General features: G+C 44.6%; 1 protein-coding gene across 6 annotated transcripts in view; it reads right to left on the bottom strand.

Moving 5' to 3' along the window:
* The window catches only part of SLC4A10 (solute carrier family 4 member 10), a 173,680-nt gene that overhangs the window by 129,278 nt on the left and 29,287 nt on the right, over window positions 1-15,115 (bottom strand). For 4 of the 6 annotated variants that reach the window (XM_079976521.1, XM_079976525.1, XM_079976522.1 and 1 more), the window contains exon 2: window positions 818-913. The exons of the other annotated variants lie outside the window; for them this stretch is intronic. In XM_079976521.1, coding sequence (XP_079832647.1) covers window positions 818-913 — 96 coding nt within the window. The remainder of the gene's footprint in view (window positions 1-817; window positions 914-15,115) is intronic. 6 annotated transcript variants of the gene reach the window in all.

Below are 15,115 nucleotides of genomic sequence, written 5' to 3'. Positions count from 1 at the left end.
ATATGTACCAAAACCACCTGAAGTTATATAAATCTACAAACCAACACACCAAGACAACATATCTTCATCTCGTTGACAAAACTTACCTAAGCTTTTCAGCAGACACTCCACATAAATTCACAGCCTAAAATGGTCTAGTCAGATCATTCAGAATCCATCAGAAGTGTTCAAGATGCCTCTCAGAACTGACAATGTAATACAGTGGCGTAGCGTGGGGGGTGCAGGGGGGGCCGGCCGCAACATCTGGGGTTAGGGCAAATCCACGGGTTAGGGGGCGCAAATCCACGGGTTAGGGGGCGCAAATCCATGGGTTAGGGGGCGCAAATTACTTGCCTTGCCCCGGGTGCTGACAACCCACGCTACGCCACTGATGTAATAGCCAGAATGAGAGGATGGTGCCCATGTTAGTCATTTCACTCTTAGCTGGGAATACAAACACATCAAGACTACTGCACTCCCACAGTCCTATATAAAATAGTGTGTGCCAGGAATACGGATGAAGCACCATAGAAAATGCTTTAAAATATTATTGGGGCTAGGGGTATTATCAGCCAGTAGGCACATCAACCTATACATCTTGATATACAGCATAATCAGGAGTTACTGGTGTATAAATATTGCAATGCCATTTCCAGCTTTTCACTTCAGCTAAAAATACATCCTTGTGGCCAAGAGTGTTTATAGTCTGGTGCTGCAGCCCCTCATAAAGGCTGGCATCTGTCTGAATTGTAACTTTCTTTTTTTCATGAGCAGAAAGAGGAACAACAGTTCAGTCACCATACATGATTATTCCCAAGGTTGGTCTGGTTGGTCTTACCATGAAGTGACATGAAGACGTGGAATTTTGGCAGTAGATTCCAGAGGGGGCACCATTTTCCTGCCTCCAATCTTCATCTCTGTGCTCGATTAAAAACTGCATGGGAGGAGGGGTGTCATTTTAACATTTTTGCCTTATTTGCTCAAAATAAATCAGAGGGAAGCATTGTCAAGTCCACAGATGATGGTGCATTGTATGAATTCAACAAAGAACAAGACTAGAGGTAAACAAACGGTGGATTTTGCTTAAGTGATTGTTCTGGCTTTGACAAAACAATTAACAAAATGACTCCAATTCATAGTTATCAGCTTTCTGAATGATACCTGCACAGTCATTAACAAGACACAAAACCTGTATTCATACATAACACTAAGTTGTTATTTAGTGTTACAAAGATGATGATGATGATGATGATGATGATGATAATGATAATGATAATGATGATTATGATAATAATAATAATAATAATAATAATAATAATAATAATAATAATAAATAATTATACTCCACCCATCCCAGCCACTCTGGGCAGCTTCCAACAAAATATTAAAAATATGCTAAAACATTAAAAACTTCCCTAAACAGGGCTGCCTTCAGATGTCTTCTAAAAGTCAGATAGCTGTTTATTTCCTTGACATCTGATGGGAGGGTGTTCCACAGGGCGGGGGCCACTACCGAGAAGGCCCTCTGCCTGGTTCCCTGTAACCTCACTTCTCACAGTGAGGGAGCCACCAGAAGGCCCTTGGAGCTGGACCTCAGTGTCCGGGCTGAGCGATGGGGGTGGAGACACTCCTTCAGGTATACTGGGCCGCGGCCGTTTAGGGCTTTAAAGGTCAGGTTATGGTAGCAGCAAGTGGAAAAATACTATGAAATTGAGCAGGATTTGTTATCTCTTGGGAAAGCTGCAAAAATGAAGCATTATTTTGTCTACAGAGGTTTCTACACTAAAGGAGACAATGGATTTATCTATTGAAGAAAGGAAGGGACTTGACGTAAGTTTATGTTCCTGAATAAATAAAGCCTCTGGGGAGAACAAGAAGTTTCTGAATTAGAAGGTTCTTGCAGCAGAACAGAAAAAGAAACCTGAGGAATAAGAGCTGGACTAAACTCGAAGTTGGAACATTTGGGACATCCAGACTTTAAAAGGATCAAGAAACTGAATTTGAGTTATACTCTTAAACATAGAGGTCTGGATGGAAGAAGAATGATCTTTTTTGAGAGTTTCTCCGAGATTGGACTTTCAGAAACCAAAAGCTATCAAAAGACGGCAAAGTGGAACTGAGACATGGACGTGGGTTCTCCAGTTTGGCAGTAGACAGATGGATGAACTTTGGGGATCGGAACCGGGAAAAGGGGGAGGGAGATTTGGAATCCAAAGGCTGTAAAATTACGTATTTTTTCTTTCTTTCTTTTTTCTCTTATCTTTTCTTGCTCTATGAAAATAGGGGAATTCGTGGAAGGGAATTGGGGTCGAGCTTAGGGAAGCATAAAAACTATAAGGAGAAATGGTTAAATAAGATAAAATAATTTTGAATAAATGGGTTATTTATAATTATAATAAGGTTTTAAAATTTGGGGTAAGAATTTGTGGAACTAATTTTATGGAATGGGAATACAAGAGGGGGGGGGAGTCCGGGAAAGATGTCAACGAAATTAAGTGTAAACTTTATTCTTTTCTTTTTTCTATCTTTCCTTTTTTATTCTGGAAATTTTAATAAATATTATTAAAAAAAAAAAAAAAAGGTCAGGTTATGTGTCCCCCTTCCCCTCTCTTCTTCCAGGTATGGCTATGAAAAAAAGATTGTAAGCTTCTGCTTCCATGTTAGATTAACCACAATTTACTGTTATGCCTAAACTATGGTTATGAATTGTTGAAACAAGATAGCATCACAAATTGTGGTTTGAACTACTGTTTGAACAAACCACTACAAGGATTAGCCAAAGTCTGCCCAGACATGAAAGTCACAACAAGGCATGATCAATCTAAAACAAAAGAAAAGCACTCCAAACGCCTCCTTGAAGGTGTACCAAAGGGGAAAGAAGAAGCATGAAAACCTGCAGCTCACTGCAGTTCGTAACACTAAAACATGGTTTAATGTAGCCCTGCAGCCCTTCAAATATTGCTGGACTACAGCTCTCTTTCTCCATGACCTCTGGTTATGCCAGCTGTGGTTGATGGGAGTTGGAGTCCAATGACATATGGAGGGCCACAGGTTCCCTACCTGAGTTAATGTTATGTATGAATGCAGCCATTATGTGGTACTGAACACTGAATGAAAATCTCAGCTTTAATATGAAAAACAGTCTAAGTTTCGAGTCCTTATGGCAGCAAATGTATGCTTGAAAATACATGGTCAATGCCTATGGACTATGAGGCTTCAATGTCTATGCCAAAATTTTATTATATATATATAAAATATTATGCCAAAATTATATATCTATATTTATACATATGCCAGAAGAAAGACTGCAAAATAAAATTGTGCAAACTGAGCTCAGCTTGAATAATGAACACAGGTTGCAGAATTCATCTTCTCTTCTCTTAGCCTCAATGCAATTTTTCCATTATTTCACCAATGAGTACACAAATCCCTGACAATGCACCATCATCTTGTTGGGTTGGTCTTGTGCTTCTTTCCATATCATGGTAATACAACAAACTCTACATTTTACTCTACAAAATTATACTGATATTTCCACAGCAAACACATAAAAGGAGGGTGTCCCATCAGCATCCTTATGTACGCATCAGTGAGCCCAGGCCCAATCAGGGTTTTGAAGCTCATGGGGTTATATATTTTTGCACAGTACCCCAGCGCTGAGAAATTCCAGGGGTTCGAGACACTTACCTAGGATTTGTACTTCCTTTTGGAATGAGGCACAATGGAGACTGCAGTGTCTTTATAATATATAGTTTATTTACACATATATACAATCTGAGGCTGTGATGGGGGGGTTCACAGCATTAACACCCCAATAAAGTCTTGTTTCTTCCCCCCCCCCCCCATAGCCACAGCCTTGGATTCAAACAGAAATCAATCACTGCTCAGACTCTCTCTCCAGCTTTTCTTTTGGCCCACACCACAGCAACTCAACTCTAAACTCTGGCTTAACTAACCATGAGCTGGGGGAGGGCCACCACCCATTTGCCATCTCGCACAGAGCCCCTTTCCTTTGTTTCCCTTAATGGCCCATCAGCCAGGCTATCACCTCAGTGAAGGACTTTCACTACTAGCTTGTTAGCTAGTAGTGAAATAAACAGCCCCCAGAATTTTCAGCCAGAGTTATTGACAAATCTTTTAGTGAGCCAGAGGAGAACTCTGCAGTTCTCGAAAGAACAACCTGGGCTGGCCATCCATTGCAGTGCCAATGTATAGGGTACAGTGGATGGGTGGGTAGGTGGGTGTGTATTATGATCACGTGAAATGGACACAGATAAGAAGTGTCTCCCACTAGGCAGAAGCATTGCTGCGACTGCACTTATTTGAAAACATGGGTCTCTCTAGAGACCTTGCAGCACCTTCTGTGACCCATTAGGCAGCCAACTACAGGGCTATTGAGCTGAAGGTATTTCTCTCAGGAGGATTTCATGCAGACAAAAACACACATACGTCATAGCAACTGAGAAAATTTCTAGAACTGAGACACTAAGAATTGTAACTGTGGCCTTTTGCACACAAGCAAATGCTCTACTGCTGAGTTATGGCTCTTCCCCTAGACTATGACCATATTATATTATATTATATTATATTATATTATATTATATTATATTATATTATATTATATTATTATATATAATTTATTATGGTCGGAGACCACCTTATAAAACACACTTGGGGGTACAATCCCAGAAGGAAGGCAAACATTTATAACAATGTACAACAATAAATTTAAAATTTATAAATGTGATAAGCGTATAGACACTTAAAACTTTAAGATAAGCTACCACAGAGAGATATTATTATATTATATTATATTATATTATATTATATTATATTATATTATATTATATTATATTATATTATATTATAATATATTGTTGCTGCTGTTATTTCATTTATGAATCTCTTCCCATTAGGCATCTCAAAGAAATTTGCAACATAACAACATATATAGAACAGTTACATGTATAAAAACTGTTCAAACAATTTAACAGTTTTCATATATGTAACTTTTACATATTTATATACGATACCTGCTGTTCGTATAACAATCTCTGTAAGTCTGCTTCCTGTCTAAACAACATATGGGTACAAAATTATAAATATAAAAAAGAGTTTAAAACAACAGCCTATACATAAAATCTATTCAAATTAATTTCAAATACTATTTTAATGTGTTTTAAAAATAAAGAATAAAAAGATAACTTCCAATGACTCCAATATTGAATACATTTATACCAGAAAGCTAACCAGTAGTATGTGCAGGCACACGCACACACACACACACACACACACACACACACACACAGTTTTATCTTTCCAGAACTTCGTATTTTACACTCTCTGACCAGGCAAATATTGAAGGTTGGGCTCCTAGTATCTATTTAGCAGTGTCTGACCAATCCTTAGGCATCACCTTGCACCTCTCTATACTCTTCTGGACCTGAAGAGTTCAGAGGCCTGAGTACATGTACTCTATGATATTTCACTACCGCAAGTCCCACTCTCCTCCAGCACCAGAATTCAAAAGCATCAATTCTTCGGCGATCAGCCTTCTTTATGGTCCAACTCTCACTTCCATACATCACTACTGGGAAAACCATAGCTTTAACTTGATGCTTTTGAATTATGGTGTTGGAGGAGACTCTTGAGAGTCCCATGGACTGCAAGAAGATCAAACCTATCCATTCTGAAGGAAATCAGCCCTGAGTGCTCACTGGAAGGACAGATCCTGAAACTGAGGCTCCAATACTTTGGCCACCTCATGAGAAGAGAAGACTCCCTGGAGAAGACCCTGGTGTTGGGAAAGATGGAGGGCACAAGGAGAAGGGGAAGATAGAGGATGAGATGGTTGGACAGTGTTCTTGAAGCTACCAGCATGAGTTTGACCAAACTGCAGGAGGCAGTGGAAGACAGGAGTGCCTGGCGTGCTCTGGTCCATGGGGTCACGAAGAGTCAGACACGACTAAACGACTAAACAACAACAACAAAGTCCCACTCTCAGTCCCTGAAAGTTCCCTCTATCTTCCCAAAGTGGGGACACCAGAGCAAGGCGCCACGTTTGCACAGCCTCCGTCACCCATGTGTAGAACCTTCACTTCACACAATCTTAAAAGCACTGCTGGATCAGAGCAGTGGCCTATCTATCTAGCCCACCATCCTGTTCTCACAGTGAGCAACCGGGGAAACCTACAAGCGAAAGCTGAGCACAACAGCTACTGCTGCAGTTCCCAGCAAGTTGGCATTCATCCTGCCTCCGGTCTTCCAATCCACTGGTGCCAACCTTCTCCGATAGCTTTTCTCCACACCACTGAACCTTGCAGTTCAGTGCTGCAAAGCTCTGCACTCTCTCTCTCTCCCTTTGTCAAGCCCTCCTCCAGATCTGAGGCAGCGAAGTCAGCTTCTTGGCGTTGCTAAGCTGCTGCCTTCACCTGCTATTTCTCCTCAGAAAGGCAGTTTTCTTGCTCTTCAGCTGAACTTCTGTGAGCCTGAGCTGGGGACATTTCCCCCCCTTGTGCCACTTTAGGAGTTTGAGCTGCTTCAGCAAAGGAAGGCAAACATGGCCTTGCACTGCACTGTTGAAGCTTGGAGGCAGGGGAGAAATCTGCCTTTAGCAGCAGCCTCTGCATAAATTTCAGTGTTGCACAGGCTCCAAATGCAGATTTCTAAAGCCACTCTTGCCTGCCTGTTGTGAAGATTCTCTAAGCTGGGAAGATCTGAGAATTCTTTGCTGAGTGGATCTTGAACTTGGGTTAGTGTGATAATGCAACAACAATAATGCATCTTAGAAAGGGCAGAAGAGCAGTTAGAAAGTAAAAGGCCTTGCCTCGGAGTCCAAAGATGCCAGATAAAAAACTGCAAACCGCCACTTCATTCATATTTAATTCCTGTATTTATATACCACTTACCGTATTTTTCGCCCCATAGGACGCACTTTTTCCCCTCCAAAAATGAAGGGGAAAAGTGTGTGCGTCCTATGGGGCGAATGAAGCCTGGAGAGCGAGAGGCATCGGTGCGCACCGACCCCTCTCGCTCTCCAGGCTTCAGGAAGCTATCCGCAAGCCTTGCAAGCCCGGCGGGAGTTCCTGCGGGCTCACAAGGCTTGCTGGCAGCAGCCTGCAGCCCCGGCGAGTGTCTGCAAGCCTTGCGCGCCCGGCAGAAGCTCCCGACAAGCGCGCAAGGCTTGGGGCGGCAGCCTGTTGCCCGAAGCACGCGGAGCCCTCTGGAGGGCTCCCCGTGCTTCGGGCGAGTGTCTGCAAACCTTGCGCGCCCGGCAGGAGCTCCCGACGAGCGCGCAAGGCTTGGAGCGGCAGCTTGCCGCCCGAAGCACGCGGAGCCCTCCAGAGGGCTCGCCGTGCTTCGGGCGAGTGTCTGCAAGCCTCGCGCGCCCGGCGGGAGGTCCCGCCGGGTGCGCGAGGCTTGGGGCGGCAGCCTGCATCCCGAAGCACGTGGAGCCCTCCGGAGGGTGCCCCGTGCTTCGGGCAGGCGTGTGCAAGGCTTGGGGCGGCAGCCGCGGCTGGGGGGAGAGAATAATTTTTTTTTATTCATTCCCCACCCCAAAAAACGAGGTGCGTCCTATGGGCCGGTGCGCCCTATAGGACGAAAAATACGGTAATTTCAGAGCAGTCTCTAAGTGATTTACAATAGATAGCAGGGCCAGCCCACACATGAGGCAAGGTGAGACGACTGCCTCAGGCAGCACAATCCACAGGGGCAGTGGATCCCAATCTTTGCTCCCCACTTCTTCACTGGTGGGGGGGTGCCACCTAGATAGATAGATGTGTGTGTTTGTGTGTGTGCGCGCAGAAAGCACAGACATGCATGCAACTCATTCTGGCTACAATCCTAAATACACTTTCTAGGGAGGGAGTAAGCCCCATTGAACACAGTGGGACTTGCTTCTGAGTAAGTGTATGCAAGAAAACACTGTTGATGTTGTAAGCATGTAGTCTTGGGCTACTGGAGAAGCCGTGTGAATCATCTTGGAAGACTGCATGGCAGGTGGCAAATGCCAGTCAAAATGAGAGCTCGATTAAAGAGGCAGAGAGAGGTTTTGTCCCAGCAGCGTGCATCAGATGTATGCAGGGAAGACAAAGTGGCTGCAAAGAAGTCGAAAAGGTTGGGGACAGCAAAAAAACAAAAACAAATGGTCCCAATGCATCACAAAAATCATTTAAAGCACAATTTCCTACTTGGAAGTCCTACTGAGCTCAATAGGAAGATGAACAGTGTATGGATTATCTCAGAAATGAACACAAAAAACAACCATTTTTTAAAAAATGGAACAGGGACAAAAGGCAATTCATTATCTTTAAAAGCATGACAAACAATTCACAGCGAATAGCTTCAAAATTCAAATATTGTATAAATAATGCTCCTGAGGAAAAACTACACTGGAATCTGAACTGCAGAAATAAAGCCAGTTGCTCAGCTGGAATCACAGGCTTGATACACTTGAGAGACAGTGTGGTGCAGTGGTTGGAGTGTTGGACTAGGAGCTGGGAGACAAGGGCTCAAATCCCCATGAAGTCACTAAGTTCACTGGGGGACCTGGAACCAGTCATGGCCTCTCAGCCTAGCCTACCTCACAGAGTTCCTGGGGGGGGGTGTTAAAATGAGGAGAGAGAAAAACATGTAGGCCACCTTAAGCTCCTTGGAGAAAAAAAATTTTTTTTTTAATTGTGAAATTAATGTGATCAAAATCAAACCCAATTAGCATTTTTCAAAGTGGGATGTGGAGACCTATAAAGCACATTGAAGCTACAATCCTTAGAACACTTAACTAGGTAAAGGTAAAAAAAAGTAAAGGACCCCTGGTCCAGTCAATGGCAACTATGGGGTGCAACGCTCATCTTGTTTTCAGGCCAAGGGAGCTGGTGTTTGTCCACAGACAGTTTTCGGGTTCATGTGACCAGCATGACTAAACCACTTCTAGTGCACAGAGGACCATGATGAAAACCAGAGCGCATGGAAACGGCATTTATCTTCCCACCACAGCGGTACCTATTTATCTACTTGCACTGTCGTGCTTTCAAACTGATAGGCTGACCAGTTGCCAGGTTGACTGGGGCTGGTGAGGGTTGCACTCCAACAACACCTGGAGATGAAAGCCCACAGGTGTCTTGTACAGTGGTACCTCAGGTTAAGAACTTACCGTATTTTTTGCTCTATAAGACTCACTTTTTCCCTCCTAAAAAGTAAGGGGAAATGTGTGTGTGCGTCTTATGGAGTGAATGCAGGCTGCGCAGCTATCCCAGAAGCCAGAACAGCAAGAGGGATTGCTGCTTTCACTGCGCAGCGATCCCTCTTGCTGTTCTGGCTTCTGAGATTCAGAATACTTTTTTTCTTGTTTTCCTCCTCCAAAAACTAGGTGCGTCTTATAGAGCGAAAAATGTGGCAATTTGTTCTGGAGGTCCGTTCTTAACCTGAAACTGTTCTTAACTTGAGGTACCACTTTAGCTAATGGGGCCTCCCACTGCCGCTGTGCCGCAGCCGCGCAATTTCTGTTCTCATCCTGAAGCAAAGTTCTTAAACTAAGATACTATTTCTGGGTTAGAAGAGTCTGTAACCTGAAGCATCTGTAACCCGAGGTACCACTGTACTTGGTGTCCACACAAAAAAGGGGTGCTTGAGTTGCTCAACCAATTCGTCAACTAACCCAGGGATTCTAGAACTGTTCTGCAGCCCACCAATGGGCTGTCCGCAAGCTTCATTCAGGTGTGCCAGTGTTCTCACTTACAACTTCAATTTGAAGGAGTTCTATCACATTCAAATTGCAATACAATAAGATACAAGGCAAGAAAGATGCATTAAAAAAATATGATTAAAAATCATGCAGCATCTAGCACGTTACATTGCAATTGCTGCAACAGGAAAAAAAAATCATGATGTGGTTTGCCAGGAACCTCAAAAATCCACCCCCTTCTTTCTTTTTTTGAAATATATTTTTTATTATTTTATTTTACAAGTGAAAGGTTATAACAGTACCAGATACATAACCATATATAGAGATTTCTCTGAATCTCCCAACTTCCCACACTCCCCTCCATGGGTCCCATTGTCAGCCTCTTCAACTGCATATTAAACAACATGTGGAGGAACCTCAGAAATCTATGGCGGGGTGGAGTTTCGGAACTACTGAACTAAAACTTTACAGTGCAACCCTAACAATATCCACTCAGAAGTAAGTCTTATTGAATTCCATGGAGCTCACTCCCAGCTAAGTGGAGTTAGGACTCCAGCCTTCCTGTTAATTAACTCGGCAGTTTTATATACAATATGTGAAATTCCTTCATACGGGGAAAAAAACCCCATGAAAACAGGAAGAGAGAGGAAGTATACTGTCGAGTGGAACAACCTGAGCTCCGAAAGTGTTCCTAACGTCGTACAGTCTAGTACTACCATATGGCACTTTTGTTCACATTGAAATGTACTTGAGGCAGAACTAATGAATCCATCGTTTTATTGGCAGAGGCACCAAGCCTATTAATAAAGGCCTCCATCAGAATAGGCTTGCAGAGCAATTCCCAAAAGATGGTTAAGGCTTGACAGACGGCTGTGGGAGGCTTGTCGGTGAATTGTCAGGGACTGCCAGCAGTGCGTCTGGGGAACAGCGCTGAAAAAGAAACTTTGGAACAGTCTCTTCCAGGTCATAAGGGGCAGTTAACAAGTGATGGTTGCTAAACAAAGGCAACAATTCCCCGTGTGTGAGAGGGATTCTTTAGAAAGGTTTCAGACAATATCTGATCTACAAATGCCTACATGAGAAGCCACTGCCATCATCACAATGAAAGGGGGGAGGAAGTCAGGGGTACAATTAGCACAGCATCTTGGATTGACACAAAATATATTTAAATTAGTGTTTCTGAAATAGATTATGTCTTAGCTGGTTGAAGGTTTCTAATCTTCTTTACTTTTATGGAAACATATGTAAAGAATCCCTTGGAAAATAACAAATTCATGTTGGCAAGAAAGGTAAATGTGTGTTAATGAGATATGTTTGGTTATGTTGGGCGAGACTCAACCAGTGTTAGAAACTGGGGTATATAAGCCAGGTGCCAAACAGCTCCGTAAACCAGGGTTATAGTCGCCAAAACAGAATGCCTGGTTGCCGTTTTTCAGCCAGGTGGCTCCAAAGTCAGATTTTTCAATATGACTTTTTGGTTCCTGAAATTCTTTCTGATTGTACAGATAAAATGTAACAGAATTCTACAGGATATTTTGCTAGCGTGTGAAAACAGTCAAGATCCAAGGATCCCTAGGCATGCACCTCCAGATGGTGGAGATATCAGGCTCCATCCTGGTGTCCAGGCATCTTCACTTGGTCACAACTGGCCAATGGCCAGGTGCAAAATGCAACTGGTGAATTTTGAATGCTGAACCTGCCAAAGGACTTCTGCTTGAGCAACAGAGTTCCCACACACACAAACACACACACACACACACATGCCCCACCCACCCAATTTGCTCAGTGGAGGTGAGGAGAACCCCTGAAAGAGGTGGGGGGGTGAGAAAGAGGGGGTGGTTATGTCTGGGAAGCTAAAACGCTTGCCCCAAAGGAATAAACACCTTAGCATGACACTGAATTCCTCCCTTCACTATTACTAGCATTATTTATTCCATTTGTGAGTTGCATGACATGTAGAAAGTCTTCAAAATTTAAAAATGTAAGGAATGGCATGGAATTAGAGGAGAGAACAATGCATTACATCATGCTATGCATATTTACTTGGAAATAAGTACCACTGTAATGAGGAACAGTTGAGGAAGTTAGCTATGTCTATGAAGACTGAGAGGTGATATGACAGTCATCTTCAAATATCTGGAGGACTATCACATGAGAAGATGGAGCAAGCTTGTTTTCCAGAGAGCAGGACCCAAACCAATGAATTCAAATGACAAGAAAAGAGTAAAAGAGTTTCCAACTAAACATTAGGAAGAACTTTCAGAAGGTAACAGCTGCTTGATAGTAGAATGGACCACCTGGGAAGGTGTAGGGCTCACTGTCGTTGGAGGTTTTTAAGCAGAGGTTGGATGGCCATCTGTCAGGGATTTGCTAGCTATGATTCCTGTATTGGGGCAGGGGGGAGTTGAACCTATGAGTACTTTTTACTTCATCATAAATGTGTATTTGGATTAGAATGTTATGAACATGAACTAGCATCTCTCCAAAGTACCTCCCCCTCTCCAGCCTTCTGTTTTGCTCTGCAACAGTTTAATCCTGTTACTCATTGTGAGAAACATATTTTTCATTATAGAGAGTAGTACATTATGTGAGAAAGGTCACTCTAGCCATATTTTCAAGTAATGCAATGGCATCCACAAGCCATCTAAGAAGCAAGCTGTGGGGGGGGATAAATGTATTCTGTTCTTACTGTGTTGATCTTTCGGAAATCACTTTGCATGACATGTGGGAAAGCTTCATCATCGTGATCCTTATATTTGCTCTGCTCCATGGAAAAGAGGAGGTAAACCTTGTTCAAATCCACCATCTCTCTGCTATATATAAATTGGGAACAGGCAGCTTCTCAACCTAAGACTTGCCAACGACCACTTAAATAATGAGTAGCTAGCTACAAGGAGTTGCAGAAGGGAAGATGGATGGATATGGGTTCCTAACCACTTAGTGACAATACTATGAGCGTATCATCATGACAGATTTAAACAATAATTCCTTCTCCCTAAGAAAATCTGGATGCTGCTTTTTCTTAAGCAGAAGGGATGGGGATTTCATATACAGAGTGCTTGGCACCTTCACCAGTTCCCATTATTCTTTGGGAGAAGCCATGGCAGTTAAATTGGTATGCAGCCATTATAAATTTGGATGTGCCCACACATAAAAAGAAAAGTGGGTGTATTGACATAAGCACATGTTCCCCCACTGCCACCAAAAGGCCAATCACTGAGAAGGGTTTACATGTCCTGGCTCCAGCACAAGGAGACCCACTCTCTTACTTATATAAGGAAGAGATGTTTATTCAGGCAAGTAACACTGGAGCCTTGGCAGCAGATGTTGCAGGGCTCAGGAATCACAGTTCCAGAGTTTGAGAGCAGGGCGAGAACTTCAGAACTGGACGGACATGACAAAGATGTCCCAACAAGTATCCCTGCCCTTCCCATCAGCTTTAAAAGATGACACAAGGTGTGTTCACTTGCAAGACGCTCTTCCCTTATGGCAGGGGTAGGCAACCTAAGGCCCGTGGGCTGGATCCGGCCCAATCGCCTTCTAAATCTAGCCCGCGGACAGTCCAGGAATCAGTGTGTTTTTACATGAGCAGAATGTGTCCTTTTATTTAAAATGCACCTGTGGGTTATTTGTGGGGGCTTCCTGGTGTTTTTACATGAGTAGAATGTGTGCTTTCATTTAAAATGCCTCTCTGGGTTATTTGTGGGGCATAGGAATTTGTTCATTCCCCATATACATACATATATATATATATATATATATATACACACACACACACACACACACACACACACACACACACCGTATTTTTCGCCCCATAGGACGCACCGGCCCATAGGACGCACTAAGTTTTTTTGGGGGGAAATAAAGAAAAAAAATTATTTCCCCCCCAGGCGCTTGTGGGGCCAGCAGCGGGGAGAAGCACTGTTCTCCCCGCCGCCCGCCTACAGACCAGGTCCGGGGACAGCGGGAAGACGCGCTGCGCGTCCCAGCTGTCCCCGGAGCTTGCGGGGCTGGCGGCAGGGAGAAGCACTCTTCTCCCCGCCGCCCGCCTGCAGACCAGGTCCGGGGACAGCGGGAAGACGCGCTGCGCGTCCCAGCTGTCCCCGGAGCTTGCGGGGCTGGCGGCAGGGAGAAGCACTCTTCTCCCCGCCGCCCGCCTGCAGACCAGGTCCGGGGACAGCGGGGAGGCGCAGCGCATCTTCCCGCTGTCCCCGGAGCTTGCAGGGCTGGCGGCGGGGAGAAGCACGCGTCTCCCCACCGTCAGCCTCCAAACCACATTGGGAGACAGCGGGATGGCAGCGTTCCGCCTCCCCGCTGTTCCCCGACCTTGTGGGGCTGGCGCCGCGGTTCTCCTGAAGCCTGGAGAGCGAGAGGGGTCGGTGCGCACCGACCCCTCTCGCTCTCCAGGCTTCAGCGAAAGCCTGCATTCGCCCCATAGGACGCACACACATTTCCCCTTCATTTTTGGAGGGGGAAAAGTGCGTCCTATAGGGCGAAAAATACGGTGTGTGTGTGTGTGTGTGTGTGTGTATGTGTATATATATATATATATATATATATATATATATATATAATCCGACTTCCGGGTTAGCGCCTCCAGCAATGGCGGAGCTCCTCCGAATGGGAGGAACTTGCTCCGTGAAAAGTAGGGTCTGAACCGCCATGGCGAAGGCGGAGACCCACTGAAATCACAGGCGGAAGAAGCCTGTGAACTTGGGATTCGGCTGGCACCCTTTGCGCCTCCCCTACTCACGGGGAAACCCTGTTCTGGGGATCCGGAGCGACGTGGGGTGAGTGGCACGGTGCTTTGAATCAACCGCTTCTTTCACGGAGTGAAGCCGCATTGCTGCTGCCAGAGAGCGCTGACTTTTTCCTGTGGACAATTGGACTTTAAACAACAACCCGTGAGTAGTACGGAAAATTGGATTTTTAAATACCTTAATTTGACACCGAACGGGGAAGGTTCAAAACAGGAAGTCCGCCTTCCCCTTTTGTAAATAGACTGAAGCAAAGAGCTTACAACCAACCACCTGTCTCCTGGATCCTTGCCCATCCTGGCTAATAAAAGCAAGCCGGGAAGGGCTGGGCGATGGGCTCTGCGGGGTGGTGAATGCTTCCCTCTGTGAGGGAACATTCCCAGATCCGCTGAAAGAGGCGGTCATTAAACCGCTTCTTAAAAAACCATCTTTAGACCCGGCCAGTATGGCCAACTATCGCCCAGTCTCAAATCTTCCTTTCTTGGGCAAGGTGATTGAGCGCGTGGTTGCTGAACAACTCCAGGCACGCCTGGAGGATGCGGACCATTTGGATCCCTTCCAATCGGGATTCAGGCCTCATCATGGGACTGAAACTGCCTTGGTCGCGCTGGTTGATGATCTCCGGCGAGCTAGGGACAAAGGTGAGAGTTGTTTCCTAGTTCTGCTGGATCTCTCAGCGGCCTTTGATACA

Source organism: Podarcis cretensis (genome assembly GCF_951804945.1).
Source record: "Podarcis cretensis genome assembly, chromosome: 1".
Taxonomy (NCBI): Eukaryota; Metazoa; Chordata; class Lepidosauria; order Squamata; family Lacertidae; genus Podarcis; species Podarcis cretensis.
Note: the sequence above shows the minus strand (reverse complement) of the source record. Positions and strands in the feature narration are given on the sequence as shown.